At 53.7% G+C, this 21,296-nt stretch overlaps 1 protein-coding gene across 4 annotated transcripts in view; it reads right to left on the bottom strand.

The window, feature by feature from the left end:
- The window catches only part of SLC37A1 (solute carrier family 37 member 1), a 72,047-nt gene that overhangs the window by 9,298 nt on the left and 41,453 nt on the right, over positions 1 to 21,296 (bottom strand). For all 4 annotated transcript variants that reach the window (XM_073887023.1, XM_025863378.2, XM_025863377.2 and 1 more), the window contains 9 exons: positions 20,610 to 20,647; positions 18,152 to 18,229; positions 12,388 to 12,519; positions 9,858 to 9,948; positions 7,576 to 7,638; positions 6,997 to 7,082; positions 5,986 to 6,034; positions 4,750 to 4,823; positions 2,186 to 2,264 (listed from right to left, as the gene is read on the bottom strand). In XM_073887023.1, the coding sequence (XP_073743124.1) occupies positions 2,186 to 2,264; positions 4,750 to 4,823; positions 5,986 to 6,034; positions 6,997 to 7,082; positions 7,576 to 7,638; positions 9,858 to 9,948; positions 12,388 to 12,519; positions 18,152 to 18,229; positions 20,610 to 20,647 (690 nt within the window). The remainder of the gene's footprint in view (positions 1 to 2,185; positions 2,265 to 4,749; positions 4,824 to 5,985; positions 6,035 to 6,996; positions 7,083 to 7,575; positions 7,639 to 9,857; positions 9,949 to 12,387; positions 12,520 to 18,151; positions 18,230 to 20,609; positions 20,648 to 21,296) is intronic.

The raw sequence follows: 21,296 nt of genomic DNA, 5'->3' as shown, positions 1-21,296 counted from the left end.
AAGCTCAAGAACATTGCCGTCAGTCTGCTAACTTGTCGGTAAGAACACACTTGTCATTGTATCGGTTCCCACCTGACTCTCTCTGAGTGAAGGACTTGCTTATTTTGCCACCTTTCTTTCCTCCAGAATATGCTACTGAACGCTCTTCAAGAACCGTGACGAGGGGCGCCTGGGGGGCTCAGTTGGTTAAGTGTCTGACTCTTAGTTTTGGCTCAGGTCATGATCTCATGGGTCGTGGGATCAAGCCCCGTGTTGGGCTCTGGGCTCAGTGGGGAGTCTGCTTTGCCCTCTGCCCACCCCCAACTCATGCTCTCTCTTGCTTAAATAAATAAATAAATCTTTAAAAAAAAATAAAATGAGCCTCTTTAAAAATAAAAAAAGAACCATAACAAGGCTGGTAACACCTGAATCTTGTATGCCTGGGGACTATTAGTGTTCCTGACGTTTGTACTGGGTTAAGGGAATGGTTAATTCCCGTCTTGAATGGGAGTGATAAACGGGGGACCAGTGACCACAGTCGCAGTTTGCCAACAGCTGGCTTCGGTGAAAACCTGAGCATGCGTTCTTTCACATGGAAGGAAAGTACTTGCCACCAGTCCCGTGCCCATCCTTACTGTGGAGCCACCCGACCAGGGGACAGACGCCTGCATGCCCATGTACCCCAGATCTGCACATGCTTTTGATCTGACCAGATCTGTAAAAGGCCAAGCCGTCCCTTATTATTTGTCTGTTTGTAAAGTTTATGTGTCTTTTTTTTTTTTAAAGATTTTATTTATTTATTTGACGGAGAGATAGAGAACACAAGTAGGCAGAGTGGCAGGCAGAGGGAGAGGGAGAAGAAAACTCCCCACTGAGCAGGGAGCCCGATGCGGGGCTCGATCCCAGCACCCTGGGATCATGACCTGAGCCGAAGGCAGACGCTTCATCGACTGAGCCACCCAGGCGCCCAAGTTTATGTCTTAACTCATTTAATAAGCACACTGTTTATCTGTTTCTGAATGGGGACTGAGCTTTTTGAATACTGAAATTATCTGAACATCCTACCCTGGAATTATGTTTTCTACTTGAAATTTTAAAAATCCGATTGATGAAAATTCTGTAACATACTGGAAATGCTATGGATGTGTTCGGGTGAGCTGGTGTTCTGCTACGCAGGGTCTTGCCCCTAGACTGAACGTGGGGACCCAGTCCTCACCTTTCGCTGCGCACTCCTTGAGTCTGCGTGCGTGCCATGGTTTGGTCTTAGAAAACATCAGTTTTTCACAGTAACAACTGTTAGAGCTTTTTTTTTTTCATTAAATGATCTAAACTTGCCTATAACAATTATCTGAACTCTGTGGCAACTACACTAATCAATTTGCCCTTAGCTGGTTTTTGTAATAGATGATTAAAATACATTAGCATTTCTGCCGAAATACTAACTGAACTTTAAGTGATTATGATTACTGTATTTTTCCATTAGTAAAAATTATTATTAAATTATTGAGTGCATGTAAGTACTATATTTACGACATGAGAGATGTTTTCCGTTTTGTCAAGTCAGATTTTATATGTGTATTATGTATTAGGATTAAATTTTTAATTAAGTTCCTTTTGTAAAATTAACTAAGAAAGGGGAGTTTCTGCCTTTGCTTGTTGACATTGTCCTTCCCTGTGTCTGTAGAGAACTGTCGTGTTGCAGGGGCTCTTTCTTCTGAACTCTGCCATTTTTAAGGCTCTGGTGCCCAAATCCCATATCAACCTTTATATTTTTTAAATTACAGTGCTGCACTCATTTGTAGAGAAAAAAAGATACTTTTACTAGCATGATGATACCATCTAACTAAAAATAATCTTTGATTCTTGAAAAAAATCTTTTTTTTGAATTTTATTTATTTTTATTTATTTATTTTTAAAGTAAGCTTTATGCCCAACGTGGGGCTTGAACTCACAACCCTTGAGATCAAGAGTGGCGTGCTCTACTGATGGAGCTAGCCAGGTGCCCCAATAATAAGCATTGTAACAATAGTGTAAAGAGTGTTTCATGCAGTAAAAAAACCCAAAAAAGTAAAAAAAAAAAAAAAACCCAGCCAATCCTAATATTACCAAAGCACCTGGAATCCTTGGCAATTGTTAATTACGATGTGACAATCCGGTTTCCCCTATGACCACAATTAACCTCTTAGAATTAAAAATATCCACGCACCTACAGACCCCGTCCCGTCGATGATGGCGGTCACAGTGGCAAGGGCATGGGAGTTTCCCTTGAGACTTTTGTGCGTGCCCTAGAAGAGAGGGGACAGCAAACGTGAGGCACATCTGGGCAGCCTCAGTGAGAAACAAGCTTGCCCCTCCTTCAGCAATTTGCCCAAACAACTTTGCAAAGCAATTCAAAACATGGAGTGTTTTCCATCAGAAAATTTAAACCCTACTCCATTCCAAACTCACTTGGAAAGATATATAAAGTTTAAGGGTTTTTAACAGAAATCATCAGAAATAACTGTCCAAACATTCTGGTTTAAAGAACTCTCAGAATTTTTCCTTAAGCAAATATTTACTCAGCACACCCCACCAGCCAATGTGGAAGATAAAGACACGGATGACCCTCGTCCCTGTCCCTGGGCTGTGCCAGCCTCGATGCCCACTTCCACGGTCCCACGAGGGGCTGTGACACGTGCCAGATGGCTCTGTAGTACCTAAAAACCCACCCAGTTCTCCGCAAATGCCAGGAAGGATGGGGAATGGGGCAGGACCCAGGAAGCCAACGTGGGGGTCACCGAGTCCTAAATGACAAACCCACAGGAGCTCTGGTTTTCAGAAAGCAAGACACAGAAGGTCAGGAGGAAGAAACAAATGGAGGGCAATAAAAGAAAAACACTAATTGGGAGAAATAACGCCTGGAAGCCTAAAACTACACAAATAAACCCAAGACGGCAACAACAGATGCTTGTATGTGTGCCCACATAAAGATACAAAATAAAGCACCACACACACGAAGCAATATCCGCGTTTCCTGGAGTCTGGAGTCCCTCTTCTGTCCTTGATCCCATGGGGCAGACAACTGTTAGTGGTCCGGGGTGGACCCTTCCAGAATTTTCTGTGCCCCGTGCACGCAGGAGCACAGCGGTGGGCCTGTTGTGGACTCCCCAGTGCCCCTCCCTCCGCTTCTCTTTGCTGACCTGGCAGGGCAGGGCCTCTGGTTGTCTCGGACGTGGAAGGGCCTGAGGTGCTGAGGACAGCACAGGCGTCGCTGGGCAAGGTGCAGTGTCAGGGAGACGCCCGGCCCAGAGAGGAGGGTAGGGGGCAGATGCGGGGTCCGCAGCCGCCCGGGCTTGCCACGGTTTCCACGCAGGAGAATGAGCGAGGGGCTGGTGAGTTCGGGGCCTGATTCTGGGAGGACTTGAGGGAGGTGCAGAAGAGAAGCAGGGTCCTTGGAGGGGCCGCAAAGTTCCGGGGTCCTCAGGGGTGCATCGGGGAGGGGAGGCCGGCCATCCGGCCCATGAAGCGACAAACCAGCTCTGGGCAACTGCTTATGAATTTGAATGAGCTTCTAATTTTCGAATAGTCTTAGGTGCCCGGAATTCTGCACGATCGTACACAGGGCTGTGTGCCCTGCACCCACTTTGTGTCACAGCTGCCACTATGAGGGGCCCAACACTGACGGTCAGCATCACCTAACACGCTGGGTGCTAGCTACTGTCTACTTTGATCTCTTTCTGTCCAGGGCCCCACGTGACATTTAGCCACAGCACGTCTCCTGATAGTTCCTCACGCTTGCTCTTTCCGACGCCGCCGACAGCCTCGAGCGGAACGCCCCTCTGCTGGGCTGTGTGCGACGCCTTCCTCGTGAGGAGACTGGGTGGTGGGTCTGGGGAGGGAGGCCACAGAGGTGCAGTGCCATCTTCGGGGACGTGCCCAGGGGGCAGGCCGTCACACGCCCGGTCACTGTCGGCGTGGCTGTGGCCCCCTCGTGGGCGTGTCTGTCAGGTCTCCCCGTAGCCACCCTGCTCCCCCGCCCTCGGGAGGAAGTCGCTGTGTGCAGCCCACACCTAGGGAGAGCAAGGCGTGCCCCCTCTCTCCGAGGACAGAGCATCCACAGAAATCTGTACGGGGCATTTGCCTCTTTTCTCCCATTTGTGTAGGGAAACGACTTTTTAAAGAGGACTTTGTATCTCGGTGCAGCGTTCCCTACAGATGGGGGCATCTGACGACCGTGTGAAATGTCTCTCATGTCAGGTGGATGAGGGTGGCCCTGCCTCCACGGGGTCCTAGGAGCATGGAGGTCGGGCTCTCCTGATCAGGAGTCCGAGGTCACCTTGTCAGCACCCTCTTCCTCTGGGAAGCGTGGGGCAGCTATTCCTGTGGATCCCAAGGCAGACCAGCAGAGGGCCAGGCTCAGAGGGGCCGGATGAAGGGAGGAGCCGACCCCACTGGGTCTCCATCTGGGCCCCAAGGCCGGGCTCTGGGGTGCCCGGCCACCAGCCCCCGGGGTTAAGCAAGGGCAGCATGGAGGAGTGAGCCAGCGAGCTGGATCCTGACCTCGGGCCTCACACGAGCCCCTTCACCTCGACTCGGCGCCCTCGTGTATGGAACAGGGCCAGTAGCTCCCCGCATTTGCTTCAGAAGACTCTTAAAAGCATAGGTATTGTTCATAGGGAAAAAGCTGCTTCTACAAAGACACGGTTTTACTAAGAGCGACCACCTCTGTCAAGAACGGCTGAGAGGACCGGCCCCTGCCTCTGCTCCGAGCTCAGACGCGTGGCCACTCACCAGGTCGGCAGAGACGGCGGTCGTGATCAGGGCGTACGGCCCGCTGACCAGGGCCCCGCTGAGGAGCAGCATGGCTGTGGGAACCAGAAACCAGAAGGAGGGATTTAGTAGCAAAACGGTGCCCTCTGGGAGAGCCTCCACGGCCTCAGCCGCCCCGAGGTGAGCAGCCTGGCGTCAGGCACGGGCCTGGCCTGAGCAGAACGCACGCAGGCAGGTGCTGGGAAGGCGGCCCGCACGTCTGGGGTGTGGTGACTGCCAGGCCAAGTGTGGTGAGCATCTTCCTTTAAACCTGCCTGGATGTGTTTTTAAGTCCTCTCACACTCCCCCGAAGGCTCCGGCTGTGTCCAGAGGGCCCAGTACTCCCGTTTCCTCAACGGGGGCAGCTGGGGACACCCCAGGAGCGAGCAGAACCCTGGTGCCCCGAGTGTGACCGTGCCCTGGGCGTGCCGGTGCCCCTGTCATCGGTGCTGGCCGGGTGCTAACACCAGCCACGGCCTTCTCTGCAGTGGAAAGGGTTCGCTCCCTCTCAGCGCCCACAGCTGTTGGTTCCCTGAGGGGAACCCGCAGACCCAGCGTAGCCGAGCACCCGAGGGCAGGATAACATGCTTATTTCTGAACACACGCTTTCTACACGGTCCTCCAGGCTCACTTTCTCAAGCTAGCCTCTGGTTCACACTCTGTGCAGTAGCTCCTGGACCACCAGGTCGCGGGAAACCCCATGGTCCCTCACGTCAGCAACCTGCCTTCTGGATAAGGGATCACACACAGCCTGCTTCCTTCCCAGTCCCCACGGCCAGCTTGTTATGACAGAAAGAATATTTACCAACCGTCAGAGCCATCATCGGATAGCGCTGCCTGCGGGAAGTTAAAAAGAGCCCCCCAGTGTCATGCAACTGCTCTCAGGATGGCAGGTGACAGAAGCCAGCCGGGAGCCTATCCCCTGCCCGGCTCCGGCCCGCTCCCGCCCGCCAGGGCTGCAGGCCTCAGGCTTCTCTGGGGGCCTCCTTGCGGCCCCGGAGCCGGCAGCCTGCGCTCTTCTACGCCTGCGCTCAGACCTGCAGATGGGCAAGCCTCCCTCGGGGAGCAGGTGTCCCACCCAGAGAGGGACACGGGCCTACTGCAGCCACACCAACGCTCCAGCTGTACCAGCCAAATCTGTGCTGATTTTCTACTTTGTCTCAGCAAGCTGTGTGGACAGAACCCGGGTGCGCAACAAGAAAAGCCTCACGGACTCACCGATCGTGGCTTCGAGGCCCATTTTGCTGATGGTGGAGAATATGTAGAGCTGCCAAGGGTGTAAACACAGGGGAACCATGGGTTAGCACAGGTGGCCGAACACCGCCCAGGAGCCTGTCCTTCTGAAAAGCCAGGCAGAGGATTCTCAGGCACCAGCGGGAGATGAGCCTCGGCGCCCACGCGCAGGGTCTGACGGCACCCCCCACTCTGAGCTCCCAGGGCTGCCGGACGCGGCCTGGGGCAGCTCTCCCTGGGCTCTCTGTGACCATCTGCTTCTCAGGCTATCCCCCTGAACAGCTGCAGCGGCTGAAGGGGGTCCTGCGTCAGGGGCCACACCGACGCTTGCTCAGTAAAGATTCTTAGAGGGTCTGTGCTGGCCAGTGTCCCAGGCCCCCAGATGACTGGCAGCTAGGCCTTGCTGTGGGGACACGGCCCGGCGGACTAGCAGACGGGCAGATGCGTACAACTCAAGTTGATGAGTAATGGCGTTATTCCCAAAATTACCATGAACTGATTTAGAAACCCTCACATTCCCTCTGGGAGGGAGGGGTGCTACCAGCACCCTCAGTTTTCGGACGAGGAAACAGGCCCAGAGAGGGAAGGTCACCTGCCCAAGGTCGTGTGACACCAAATGCATGAAAAGCAGAATCCAGCACGATGGTGGGCAGGGTCAGCGCTGCCTGGGGAGGTAGGGGACCCTAGAGGCTGAGCAGGAGCCTGTGGGGGAGGGGAGAGGGGCCGGGGAGGGAGCACCCCACAGGGAGCCAGGGATGAACGAAGAGGTGGGCCGGCAATGTGCAGGGGGCACGGGAGGCGTCTGGGGGAGTGGGCCCGGCAGGCTGAGGGGCATGCTGAGGGGTTTGGAGGTTATAGCCAGCATCCAGAAACCATGAGCCATGAATGGGGCTGAGTCTGGGCGGGACGTGACAGTGTTTACTGGTGGGGAGGGAGGCTGCTTCTGGAGGCTTGGGGCCTGGACAGGGGAGGGGTGCAGCGGGGGGCTGGACTCACCGTCGGGGCTGCGAGCAGCAGCATCAGGCCACAGGTGGAGGCCCTTTTCTCCAGCCGGTCTGAGATCACACCTGCCAGGATCCCACCTGCAACACAGAGGAGTGAGGCCTGGGGTGCTTGGGTCCCCAGGGCAAGAGCCCATCGAGAGGAAGCAGAGTGTACAAGAGAATCAGCTCCTTCCCCATGCCCCTGTCCATGTTCACCGTCTCAGTGAACAGGCCTCATGGGGCTGTGGGCAGATGTAGGCGACCCGGGGGCATCTCCCCGTGAGACGGAGGGCAAGTCTCGGGTCTGGTTCCAGGCTGGCCCCGAAGCCCCTTCACTGTCAGGGCACTTAAACCACCAGTCTGCCCCTGCTCCCTGCTTCCGAGGGAGCGCCAGTTCGGGCTCGGAGTCAGGTGCGGGACAGGGGACCGTCACTCGGAGGGACGGCCGTAACGTCCACTCGGGTGATGCGACGTTTTGGGGAACGTGTGTTCCTCTCAACAGGAAGTCAGCTCAGAGAGAACACAGGCCCAGGCGTTCACCTACCGCGGGCAAAGTTTCCCATCCAAGTACAACAGGGAGGGAAGGACTCACCGAAGATCCCGCCCACATCAAACAGGGTGGAGAGCTCCCCGGCTTGTCTGGCGTCCAGGTGATCTAACAAAACGACAAGTGTCCTGGTGAGCAAGTCACAGCAAAGGAAGACTACACATGGCACTCTTTTGTGTCCTACGGGTGACTTACACCAATAGCAGCTAGCAGTTGACTCTGCAGCCCCCTATGCAGGTAAACGCGCAGAAAAGATGAAAACCACTCTTTACCAAGAAATGAGGATTTGCCCAGCTCAGCCTAATTACCATCCTCTCTGGTTCAGTGTCCCCCAGGGGTGGCCATAAGTTGTGCGCAGCAGAGAAGGCGGTAAGAACTGCCTGGCACAGGGAGGCTCTGGCACGGCGGGAGGGCCACGGACACTGGCCGGCTGACCCTGAGGCTTTAGGTCTGGAGGGACTGGAGCTCCTCACACAGCAGAGGCGGAAGCCACGCTGGGCTCCCCGGGGGACTCAGCTTGGCCCGTGCAGGAGAAGTGGGCTGGGGAAGCATTTGGGACCACGGGTCAAGTCCAGCCTTTCCTGGTGACCTCAGTGCCACATACAAGGGACTTGGCTTTTTTAACCACCGGGACTGGGAAAGCCAGCAATTCGTGACTAGAGTCCTGGAAATGTCACCCCTTCTGCAATCACAGGGAACAAAGGAAGAAAGAAGGTAGGGTACCTGTCTACGCGGCATGTGGCCTCCCTGCCCTCATGGAGCCACGTGACAGGGAGCAGCTCCTTACTGCCCCCCTAATGCGGACGGCCCCCTCACTGCTGTCCCTGTGAAACCCAGCCCTCTTGCCCCGGGCTCACGGCCACCGCTGCTTGTCCTTAGTGACCACCAGGAATATGTGGTGTTGGGGCCCAGGGCAGGCCGCCCCAGGACAGGCCACTTTGGAATAAAGATTATTTTCAGTTAAGGGGGCACCTGGGGGGCTCAGTCGGTTAAGGGTCTGACTCTTGATTTCGGCTCAGGTCATGACCTCAGGGTCGTGAGATCGAGCCCCGCGTCAGGCTCTGAGCTTAGAGTGGAGTCTGCTTGAGATTCTCTCTCTCTCCCTCCCTCTGCTCATGCGCTCTCTAAATAAATAAATAAATAAATAAATAAAAACGTTTATTTCGTGTTCAAGTAATTAAAACCCAGCAGATTCAGCAAAAGCTCTCTGCCTCCCCCACAACTGCCTAGGTTTATGCTGGGAAGGGGAGCCTGTACCAGCGAGGGAGCTATTACCAAAGACTCCCCTTTATCTAAGGAACTGATCTGCATAAGGGGGCAACCTTGTGTTTTCCAAACACCTCCCCTCTCACCGGCCCACTAATGCGCTTTTGCCCCCCTGTGCCCCCAGACCCAAGCCCGCTCCTGAGTTCATATAAGCTTCACGTTACCTCACTGTCTTTGAACTGTCCCTGTCTGTGTGGATTCCCCGTACACACGCTCTTAACTGTGATTTTCTCTGGGCACCTGTCACACGGCATTTTGATTGTAAGTCCAGCTAGAAGGACCATAGGGCAGAGGAAGGTCTTCCTCCCCGACAGTGGTCTGTGCTCTATGAACCCCCATGTTCCAAATCTCCCCTCGTTGTCACATCCCCAGAGCCCACATCTCTGCGGGGCCCTGGTTTCTTTCCGTTCTCCTTGCAATCCCTGGCTCCTGGGCCCAGAGGCTCCAGGGCCCTCCCTGACTGTCCCCCAACCCCCTTCAGCCGTGGTTGCAGCCCTTGCACTCAGCATCTCTTAAGAACGGCTGGTGCCCCCTCTTGACCTTCCCTCTGTGGTCACACACAGCACAGGGGTGCACGGTGCCGGTGGGCCGGTGCATTCTGTCCTCTCTACAGCTTCAGCCACGGCCGGACTTAGGAAACAGGCTGTCAGCTGTCCCTAAAATTAGAGCTCACCTCCAAGGAGCAATTTCCAGGTCAGATGACTCAGCATTTATTATCTCAGATCCCCGGGGCCTCTCCTCCTCATGGGAGGGTGTGACCTGAAGTTCGATGTAGCCTAGATTGAAATGCAGGCCGCCCCAGATAGGAAGAGCCCCATGGAGCTGGCAGCCACAGCTGGGAACACGGGGCCCCTTAAGCCCCATCAGAGTTATTACGGCAACACAACTTCCATATCTGAATTCTCTTTCTGCCTCTACTTTTCTACTAATCACACTGTTTGATCCAAAAGTACGTCTCAACTCATCGTGCATCATGAGGCTCTAGAAATCAGCACATAAAAGGGAGTCCAGATCACAGCCCCTGCACGAACCTAACATCGGTGCTTCCAGCAAGAACTCACCCACGTTTGTGATGTACAGAGGAAGCCAGAAGAGGAAGGTATAGCTGACCAACTTTGCAAACAGCAAACACAGAGAGAACTCGATCACACCCTGAAAAAGAGAGAGCCAGTCTTTATCCCAAGTGTGTACACAGCAGGTTTATTGAAACGAGCAACACAATTATGAGTTACTTCATTCCCATAAAAACAGCTGGCATGTCTGTCTGGTGGGGCACCTGCAGAAGCCGCGGGGAGTGGGAGGCGGCATCTGTGCGTCAGGGTGCTGCCCGAGGATGGGGGTGGCAGGGGTGGTCAGAGGACCCGCCCACGGCCACTCTTGCAGCACCTGCCTATCTTTGCAGATGGAGACCCAAGGTCTTGACATCAGATCAGAGTCCATAAAAGTATGCGCTGATTTGATTCCCACACCACAACGCTCTGGAAACCTAGCTGTTAAAGGAGTTCTCAAAGAGCGTGCCTGGAGGGGCCACCTCGCCACTGTGCACGTGGTGTTCTCTCTCCTTTTGCCAGAAACCACTGCAAACCACGCAGCAGCCGACACACACAGGACAGGCCTTCCGACCAGTCACAGCGCACACACGTGCCCGCACCTGCACCCAACAATGTGGGGGCACTGGGAAGACACCAGGAAGAGAAATGCGGGTCTTGACGAGGACCCCGGGGCCTGCGGTCTGACAGCTGCTGTCAGAGTCCTGTCTGTGTTCTACCTGAGCTCTGTTCTTAGAAAGACGTGGCATCACGAGACATGCATCCCAGACATCTTCGGGAGGTCTGGGTGAGACACGGGGTAACGCTAGGGTGTCACGCTGTGTGCGCACAGGGACACCCACCAAACTAGGCAGAGAACACAAATCTCACTTTATGCGATTCTGGAATTACCCGAGTTAGTGTCTCACAGCGGCTAGCTCGGTCCGAGGATGCGCGCGCGGCTCATGGCATGAGGACCACGCGCCCAGCGCGGCGCTCACCACTGTCCTGAGCGACCTCATTCAATCCTTGGAACCGTAAGTATTGCACTGAGCCCCAAGCCCCGTTGCAGATGAGGAAACAGAGGCTCAGAGTGGCTGGCACACTTGCCTGGGACCCCCAGCGCATCTGTGGCGGCGCCAGGCCGGGCCACAGTGCCACCTTCGCCCTGTAACTGTGCGCCCTACTCTCAGCCGAGGAGCCACACGATAAGGCACCACCGGGAAAGTTACTAGTTGTTATTAAGGGTGAGTTTTTATTTAAACGCCGCCAGCCCACATTCTCAGTGGCTCTGGGAGCCCCGGCCTGGCCTTCCACGCTCCCTGCTGGCCGGACGCCCAGCTTCATCTGGGTGCTGCCAGGACTTTCTGTTCTCCAGCACAAGTTCTCTGACGTTCTTTCACTTCGGTGACATGATTCTCAGGTCCCGGGTGTACTGTTTATGTTTCCTGCCTCACCCAGTCGCTAAAGGGCCTCTGGGCCTCTGCCCCCTCAGCCCTTTCTCACTGGGGGCCGCGTGAGCCTCCCTGGTGAGGCTGACCATGTCTGTGTGTGAGGTCGGCAGTAGCTCCGCTGATATCACACCCAAGGGCAGGAGTTCAGACATTCCTAGGTGCGGTCCACCGGCCTGGCCACAGCATGGGCCTGGACATCCTCCCCCACATGGGCAGTGTTTGCGATCCCCCCTCTCCACCTGCTTATGCCCTGGGCTCTGCCTTCATTGCCCGCCATGGCCCGCCATGTTAGAAGAACACATTTTCCACGTGTCCTTTGTGAGCCCCCCAGATTCTCTGCTGAGGGAGCCCATGAATTTCATACAAGAAAAACCTAAAGCAACAAGAAATCTCACCACGGCACAGCTCCCTGCCCCGTGTGGAAAAACCTCTCCCTGGACCTCCTTCATGCCCTGACCACACACCAGCGCGCCCACCAGCAGGTGCTCCGTGTGCCCGTCGGCCTGGAGCCAGGGCCCACCGCCTCAGCACGGCCCAGCACTCTGATCTTTAAACAACGAACAGAGTCTGCGGACCAGCAGCATTGTCTGCCCAGGGGCTTGTCTTTTCCCTTGGCTCTGCACACTCCCCCCACTCCTTCCGTTAGCACGTGCAGCTCCAACACACCAGCTTTGTTCTCCTAAAAGCATGTTAAAGGGTAAAGCAAACCGAGTGGGCTCACCCACACCCCAGAGCGGGACTCGGGGACAGTGCCCCCCACACCCGCCCCGGGGGCTCACACTCAGGGTCTTCAGGCTCAGGGAGGGGCTGGGCCACGGGGCAAGGGGCTTGCTGGAACCAGATGTTCTGGTTTCCTAAGTGGAGATGGGAAGCCCTATTTGTCAACGAAATGGGTGAACTTCTACATGGAGGCAACTAATTTTGAAAAATTGAAAGCTTAGTGTGAGGCAAACAGACACCGCAGCCTTACTCAGTCCCGAGACTGCCTGTTGGCAACCTCTGGTATGTGCAGGAGAGTACATAACCACGGGTTTCTTTTGTTAAGCTTGATCATCAAGAGGAGGCACAAATGCCCCTTCCTGAAACTCCCCCCAGGCGCGCGTACTCACGGGGATCCTCAAGGCCCCGGTGAAGCTGATGGCGGCCGTGCTGCTCCCGCCATCAGCTGGGAGGACAATGACGTGGTTCTGATGGACGGGGTGCTTTCCGTCTGACAGCAACAAGCACTGCATCTCAGGGTCCTGGAGGTGAATCCCATTGGGAAGGAAAGAGAGGAGAAAGGTGTTAGCAGGGAGTGTGCATCTGGCTGAGTGGGGCCAGAACTCCTGAGCAGGACGCGTCTCCCCTAGGTCATGGGGTCATCCTGGGTATGCTGCTCACCGGGTCCTCACCTTAGAGGTCTGAACGCCCATGTGTCTCTAGGAAATGCTAACTAGAAACAGGCAAAATCCTTTGACCCAGCAATCTAGGAATCTATTTGTGAAAGATAATTTGAAAGGCGGAAAAATACCATAAACTGAACGTTGCACGACCAGGGAGAACTGGTCAAGTGCATCCATATAAAGGACATATCTTGCGGTCGTTAAAAAAAAAAAAAAAAAAAAAAGCTGGTGAGATTTTAATGCTTATGTCCCATTAACTGCATTTTCATTACGATCTTTAAAAACATTTAGTATATACCTATTACATATCTAGGTAACTAGCGGGATCTAATTATAGGGGAAAAAGGCAGATAAATTCTAAACTGACAATGGTTATCACTGAGTAACTGAATTATGTGATTTTTAGGGAAAGGTCAATAGGTCAATAAATTCTTTACATGGCCCTGTATTTTCTAAGGAGTTCACAATGGACACTCATTACCAGAAATAATATTATTTTAAAATTCATAAAGCACTTCCAATATTCTGTAAATTCCAATTCTGGACATTCCTAAAGGACAGTTTGCCTTCATTAAAGCAAAGAACAGTGCTCCCCAGTTCCGGGGTGGGGGCCAAGTCAGAGCCAAGATGATCTAAAGGTGTTCTTCATGAGTGAACCATGAAGGTCCAAAACTTACAAAGAAATGTTTCTGTGCATCACAGTTTTATTGTGTTTATCTCACTACAACCTTTGCAAGTTTCAAAGTGCAGTTAAATGAGGAAAAAAGAAACGAATACTGTGTTGCCATATTCCTCTCTCGATATTTAGAATTCTTTTCCAGGGAAGAACAGAAATTGGCATCCTGGAAGGAAGGCTCCAGCAGCCGGCCCCTGGGGCGACCCAAGGTTCCCATCACTGAGAAGCTGACGTCCAACAACGATGTGGCCTGGTGATGGGCCTACTCACACTTCAGCATATAATCTGACGTTTCTGAGTGAGGATGACAAATCCCCAGTGAAACCGCACATCTTCCTAACGACAATTCCATAACAGCATACAGAAACAGAGAACTAGGGTCTGAGTCTGTAGTAAAGAACTTTTCTCTCTTGAATGACACGGCTAGTGGTCCCGTTCAGGAGACCAAATCGATAGTTGTCAATCGCAGGTAAACACCGCAATCTCCGGGGCTGTGAGGGAGCCCGGCACTCGGGCTGCACCCTGGACCAGTCACAGCAATCTTGGGGGACAGGCCCCGGGAGAGTCTGGCGTGCAGTCAAGGCTGAAAACCGCAGGACAGGTTCTGTTTAGTTTTTAAGAATTTTAAGGTATGAATTATGATATAACAGAAATCATTCAACAATATGTGGTTTCATCAATTTCATGAATACTGTCACCAAACCCATGAAATTCTATATATCTTATTAAGTTGCTTCATTGAAAAAAAGATGTATTAAAACAAACTTGCAAATGAATGGAATGAAGAGTCTAAACTAGGAAATGTATGAACTATAGGAAAAAATAGACTTTTAGACCAATTATAGGAAAAAATAAATACTTTCAGATTCATTACTTTCAAATGAATTGACACCTATGTGTAGCTATCAATATACATAGTTACTATACTATTTTAATAAAATATTTGATTTTTTTTTATCTTAATTCCCGTATAGTTAACATACAGTTTAGGGTGTACGATATGGTGATTCATCACATTACATACGACACCCAGTGCTCATCACAACAGGTGCACCCCTCCTAAATCCCCATTGCCTATTTCCCCCATCACCCTGCCTACCTCCCCTCTGGTGACCATCAGTATCTGTTCCTTGGTTTGTCTCTCTCTTTTTCCCCTTTGCTCTTTTAATTCCACATGAGTGAGATCATATGGTATTTGTCTTTCTCTATTTTGCTTAGCATACTACCCTCTAGCTCCATCCATGTTGCTGCTACAGCAAAATTTCATTCTTTTTTATGGCTGAGTAATATCCCCCCCCCGACACACACACACCTTCACTTCTCCTTTATCCATTCATCTATCAATGGATACTTGGGCTGCTTCCATATCTTGGCTACTGTAAATAATGCTGCAATAAACATAGGAGTGCATGTATCCTTTGAATTAGAGTTTTTGTATATTTTGGGTAAATACCTAGTAGTGTGATTTCTGGATCATAGTGTAGTTCAATTTTTAACTTTTTGAGGACCCTCCATACTGTTTTCCAGAGTGGCTGCACCAGCTTGCATTCCCACCAACAGTGTAGGAGGGTTCCCCTTTCTCTGCATCCTCGCCAACATCTGTCGTTTCCTGTGCTGTTAATTTTAGCCATTCTGACTGGTGTGAGGTGGTATCTGATTGTGGTTTTGATTTGCATTTCCCTGACAATGAGTGACGTTGAGCACCTCTGCACGTGTCTGTTGGCCATCTGGATGTCTTCTTTGGAGAAATGTCTGTTCATGTCTTTTGCCCATTTTTAAATTGTATTGTCGTTGTTTGGTGTTGAGCTTTACAAGTTCTTCACAGATTTTGAATACTAACCCTTTATCAGATGTGTCAATTGCAAATATCTTCTCCCATTCCGTAGGCTGCCTTTTAGTTTTGGTGTTTCCTTCACTGTGCAGAAGCTTTTTATTTTGAGAGGTCCCAACAGTTAATTTTTGGTTTTATTTCCCTTGCCTCAGGAGACATATCTAGAAAGATGTTGTTAGGGCTGATATCAGAGACATTACTATCTGTGCTCTCCTCTAGGATTTCTATGGTTTCGGGTCTAGGACAGGTGTTTGTAAACACTAAAGCAGGCTCTCCAGGGGATGGCATGCAACCAGATAAAGAGAAAACACAGAGTGAACAGATCCTGCTCAGGTAAGAGAAGAGGGACTCCAGCCTAGAGCAGGAATTGCTCACGGAAACCAACCCGGCCCTTCCCGGATCTGTAAAGCATTTCTGGGCCACTCGCTGGGCTGGTGGAAAGCCCCAGATCCAGCCCTTCAGCTCTTTAGCTAAGCTTGGCCTTTGTTGGAAAGGGCGCCCTGCCCACAGCCACTCATCTTTATGCACAGCTCGGGGGCTCCCAGCTACCAAATTCCAGTCCTTTGCAGTGTCTGGAGGACACAGAGGGAAAGTGGGAAGTCACAGTGGGTTTTCCAAAACAAACCAGGAGAGCAAAGCTGCCTCCTTACAGAGCCAGAGACCCCCTGGGTCGACCAGGACGTGGGAAGCTGTGCATCAGGGGCCCTACAGGGTCTGATGGCACCTCTGGAGCCCTCGGCGGGGGGATGGGCCTTCTTCAGCCAGGGAACCCCACTCCTAGGCTTAGGAGTCAGAGAGCAACAGGGCTCCATGCGATTAAAACAGACACAGACACACGCACGGCGGGGGGAGGGGAAGCGTGTAATAATGCACTAATCTAAACGTGATAAGCCCACGCCATGCCCTCCGCTGCCTGCAGCTACACTGTGCCAGAAGGTCGCCCCCAGGGAACTGGAGATTCCTACTGGTGTGCCACGTGGAGTCACCTTTAGCATTAAAACACCCACTCAGTGCTCAGGAAGTGTTTGCTGAGCCACAGCCAATCAGAAAGATCCTCAGAGAAGCCACGGATGGGCAATGACACGTGACCGCAAGGTGACAAACTTCGACCATCCACGAGCCAATCATCATAAAGACCCGAAGTAGGGAAGAGGGTCCTCCTGGCTCCGTGAGGCCAGAGCCCCTTCCTCATCGCTCATCCTTGCTTCTTCACCTGCCCCTTCCCTTTCGCCCTTCCTCACGAAGTTGTTCAGCATCCTGCCTGGCACAGAAACGGTGGTGATGCGGGGGCTGGGTGACGTTTAATTCCCAGCCCAGAAGATCTGAGCCAGGTCATTCTGGGAAAGGGGACACCAGGATGTCCGGCCGAGCTTGGGGGGCGTCCAGCCCCGTGACCCGAGAGCCACCTCCAGTGCCTGAGCCCTTCCTGCCACATAAGGGACAAGGGACCAAAACCTGCTTGGTCGTGAGCACGTCAGGGTCAGCCTGTGGTGTGGCCAGGCCCGAAGAGACAAGACCTGCCAAGGCCTCTCCGGTGACATGTTAGTCAATACACTTTGGCAGAAGGAGCAGGAAAGGGAAGAGGGAAGTGACACTCGAGAAGACAGGGCCAGCTCGACTGGTCAGTACTGCGCCGCAACACAGGGTCCAGGGTCTTGACTCAAAGGAAAAAGTAAGTCTTCAGTAACAATCAGGAGTCACAGCCGTTTGGACATTGATTGACACCTGATGGTGTGGACCCACTATTTGTGTTCCTCCAAAGTTCCTGAGTGGAAGCCCAAGTCCTACTGTGGTGGGTGGAGCCCTCAGGATGGGGTCCGTGCCTTGTAAGGAGAGGCCCCGAGAGTTTGCGTCCCTCCCGTGCTTTGTTTGTCAAGCGGCGGGCTGCAAGCCCGGAAGTGGGCCTTGCCAGACCCCAGACCCACCTGTGCCTTGATCTGGGACTTCCTGCCTCCAGAAGGAAATGTGTTGTTTAAACCACACAATCTATGGTAATTTTGTTGGAGCAGCCCAAGCTAAGACACCCGACTTTTTAAATGCACCCTCAGCAATGAGTAGAGAGGTTAGAGCTTTCCAGTTGGATTTCCCTAAATTCCAAGAACCACGATGTATGAGACATCATTTTTCCCTTTCCCGTTATTTCCACCACCACAAACAAGTTTCCTTAGGCAGTAAAGAAAAAAAAAGTAAGAAGCCCATTTGGTACATTTATCCTTTAAGGTATTTGATTTAAAAAGAAAAGAACTTACAATATTGGTGAGTAAAACCCAGTCTGAGATGCCCCCACGGCTCAGTGCTGTGAAGCAGAGCCCCATGAAGGACTGGTCGGAAGTACCCTGAAAGGGAAGGGGCCCACTGCGCTGCCTCGAGGCCTCCCTTCGGAGGACGACCAGGCAGGTCCCTGAGCACTCTGCCTCAGTTTCCTCATCTGGAACACGGGAGTGGCAGGGTGGATACTTGAGAGATGACTATGTTGCCTCTTGGGCCCACCTCCCATCCCCAGCCCTCCCTGTGCATTCCCTGAACCCCCCTGGCCCAGGTGCGTGCAGACACCCCCCCCTTCACAGCTCTATGCACGCCCCCTGCGTAGGGACGGCTCCCAAGACCGGACCTGGACCAGTGTCTGCTCACCCCTCTCACTGGGCTCTGTGCCTGGCATTTAGCTGCTGCGGAAACTGCTGGTTCCCCGTCTGTACCCCACCCTGCCCCCCAGAATGGGAGTCCACAGGAGCAGGGCAGACACTGTGGCTGAGGCTCCGGGCGCTGCCTGACCTACAGCGCGCCTGGGACACCGAATGCTGCCAACAGTCGTGGAATGAGTGCGTCGCTTTCAGGTTGATTACAAACTTAAAGGAAGTCCGGCCTGCTACCGAAGAAAATCGCACAAGGCACACATGGGTCTTACGGAAGAAATTCGAGACCCAAGTTTGTCACCGAGCCTGGGCTCTGATCTCTGCCAAGCAGCACAGGCTGGTCCAACTCACCAGAGGCTTGTTCTTGTTGTCCGTGAAGACCTGCTTCTGCAGTCGGAATCTGTGTGTGCCGTTCTCACAGCCCTTGAGCTTCAGGGAGAGGAAAGCACAGTGAGCAATTACCGACCTGACAGCCGGCCGCCACCTCTAACTGTAGGGTGGCAAGGGCGCTCGGCGCGAGCCCCACAGAACAGCTCCCAGGCGTGAGTAAGACCCATGATTCAAATAAAACACAGGGCGGATGGGCCTGGGTGGCTCAGTCGGTCGAGCGACCAACTCTTGATTTTGGCTCAGGTCAGGATCTGGGGGGCGTGGGGTCGAGTCCGGTGTTGGGCTCTGCGCTGGGGAGTCTGCTGGAGATTCTCCCTCCCTCTCCCTCTGGCCCTCCCCCTGCTCACGTGCTCTCTCTCTCTCATAAACAAATAAAATAAAACAAAGGGCTAACTGGGGGCTCTAGACCCCAGACAAAAGCAGGTGAGAAGATCCTTTTGGGAAGAACGATCCAAGACTGAGGTACGGGGGCATGGAAAGCTGCCGACCGGCAAAACTTCGTTTTGCTTCAAGCTCTGACATTTGCAAACGACCTTGAAAGGGAAGGCCTGTAGAAATATCGGGCAATGTTCTCTGACGAGCGAGGAACCGAGGCCCCTCCTAGGTCAGCAGATGGTTCAGAAGGCAGGGTGTGTGTGCGCAGGCACGCGTGTGTCCCCTCCCTCGGCTGGGCACCTCGGAGTGGAGCTGCTGGGCCAGCTCTAAGGGTTAATTCACTGCACAACTAAACACTGATCCCTGTAAACTCTGAGACCGAAATTCATGCTCATGGCAGGAAAAGGACTTTTTTAAAAAAAAGTTATAAAATATCAACTATAGTTTTTTTTTTTTTTTAATGTGGCCTTTAGCCTTCCTGAAGGCAGTGATTTTCAAAATTGAGTTTTTGCTTATTTTTGCTTAAGAATGTACCGGACCTCTTCTTTTCTAATTAATTGTGCTCAAAAGCTCCACGTATTGCCAAATGGACGGCAGCAGGACGCTCTGGCCCCAGGGCCCTTGCACATGGCAGCCGCGGCCCCGGCAGAGAGCAAGAGGAGACCCTGCGAGTGACTGGCGGTGAGAGGTAAGCGGGATTTATGCTGCGGAAAACAGGGAGCCGCGGGAGGCTGTCAGTCAAGTTAGGGACCTGCTCTGACTCCTACTTCTAGAAAATCTTCCCAGGTGAAGTGTGAGGCATGGGTTTTGGAGGAGCAGAGGGGAATTGCTTGAGGAGCCTCAGAGGAGAGACGCCGGTGCCATGGGTCACAGTGGTGGAGGGGACATCCTGCGTGTCTAGGACTCCTGTGGATTTGGCCTGCCCAGGGTGAGGACAGGGGTTCCCCGACTGAGACAGGGAACGTGGGGCCCAGCAAGTTTACGGGGTGGAGAGATGACCCTAGCTGTGGCATGTCTGAGCCCCCCAGAGCCCCCGGCAGGGATGGCAGGGGGGGGGCGGCAGCACATGTGACCGCAGAGCTCAGCGGGAGGCCCTGCTGGGACGCAACACTGGCGCACAGGGAGGCGCGGACCGCCAGGGCCTGTGCGGATCTCCGGCGGGGAGGGCGCGGACAGGCGCTGGCGCATCGGGGGTCCGGCAGAGGCGCGGGGCCAGCAAAGCGCTCTGCGTGGGCACGACGGGGAAGCCCGAGAAACAGAGCGTCACACGGGGGAGGGAAAACGCGCGTCAAACGCTGGCAGCAGGCCGTGGGGTGGGGCCAGAGGCTGAGCACATGCGGCCAGATGCTGCTGCTGGGACCGGGCCGGGCTGTTTCAACGGGATGGTGCAGGCCTGACGGAAGGAGAGCAGCCATGCAGCCGGAGTGGGGGGAGGGGGGTGACTCGTGGGGCCTGCTCTAAGGTAAGCGGGGAACCAGGCCACAGAGACTTCGTCCAAGGTGGGGACACCACCTGCGGGAGCAACAAAGGGAGGGGGGAGAACGACACAGGAGGAAGTGGGACGGCAGGAGCAAGACCCTCGCGGCCATGACAGGGCAGGGCTGGCCTCACGGCAGCCTCTGCACGGACGGCTGTGCCCAGGACGCACCGCGCTCCTTGTCCGGGTTTCCGCTGCTGTGCTGATGACTGGCCCTTCTCTAGCATCTAGCACTGCCACTATTTTGAGGGCGGGACCTACACACCTGTTACCCACTGACACTGCACAGACTGAACCAGGCTGATGACAGTCATCGGACCCCTGGCCGACGGCACACCGTCCTATAGGAGACACAACTGAGGGGGGGGCGGGGGCTGGGTGGCTCCGTCGTTAAGCGGCTGCTTTCGGCTCAGGTCAGGATCCCGGGGGCCTGGGATCGAGCCCCGAATCGGGCTCCCTGCTCTGCTTCTCCCTCTGCCCCTCCCCCTGCTTGTGCGCTCTTTCTCGCTCTCTCTCAAATAAATAAAATCTTTAAAAAAAAAAAAGGAGAGGAGAGGGGGTCCTTACCACCGCCAGGGAGGAGGAGCAGGCGATGTCCTTCGGATCTGAAACAGCAAACGGGAACAGCGGTGAACCCAGGGCTGGGCGTTTCCACCACCCACGAAATCACACCAAAACAAGACACCATCTGATACTTGACCAAATGAGCAACGGTTGAAGAAAAGGACAATGGGCGTGGCAGCACCCCGCCACGCATACCCCACACCCCTGTCCGTCAGTCTGTCAGGCACGCAGGTGGAGGAGGGAGCCCCGGCAAAGGCAAACCGTCGCACGTGTGAAGACGGCTCCGCACCTCGGGAAAGACTTCACACGGGACAAGCACAAAAAGCAGAGCGTGTGCACACTATGGTGACAAGCCACGGAAGACACGATTAAGGGCAAGGATCAGGAGGAACCGTGAAGACGTGAGTAGCGGGTGACCTGTAACATTTATGATGCATTGTTCCACACCATGGAATTAATTACAAATACAAATTAGTGGGGACAAAACATCTACCTTGATAAAGAACAAGAGACCTTTTCATCTAAACGCAAAGAAGGAAGGACACGTGCAGTCACAGAACCGACAGCCAGACCTACGGCCACGAGGAGCCAGGGGGAGCAGACCCCCTCCTTCAGAATCAAGGCGGCGGCCTCAAACAGATCCGCCCCGCCCCCTGCCCCCCCCCGAATCCGGGTCTTTTTGTAACTTTG

Source organism: Callorhinus ursinus, unplaced genomic scaffold, assembly GCF_003265705.2.
Source record: "Callorhinus ursinus isolate GAN/ISIS: 27379988/994484 unplaced genomic scaffold, GSC_fseal_2.0 scaffold75, whole genome shotgun sequence".
In the NCBI taxonomy this organism is placed as follows: domain Eukaryota; kingdom Metazoa; phylum Chordata; class Mammalia; order Carnivora; family Otariidae; genus Callorhinus; species Callorhinus ursinus.
This window is presented reverse-complemented; position numbering and strand designations above follow the sequence as displayed.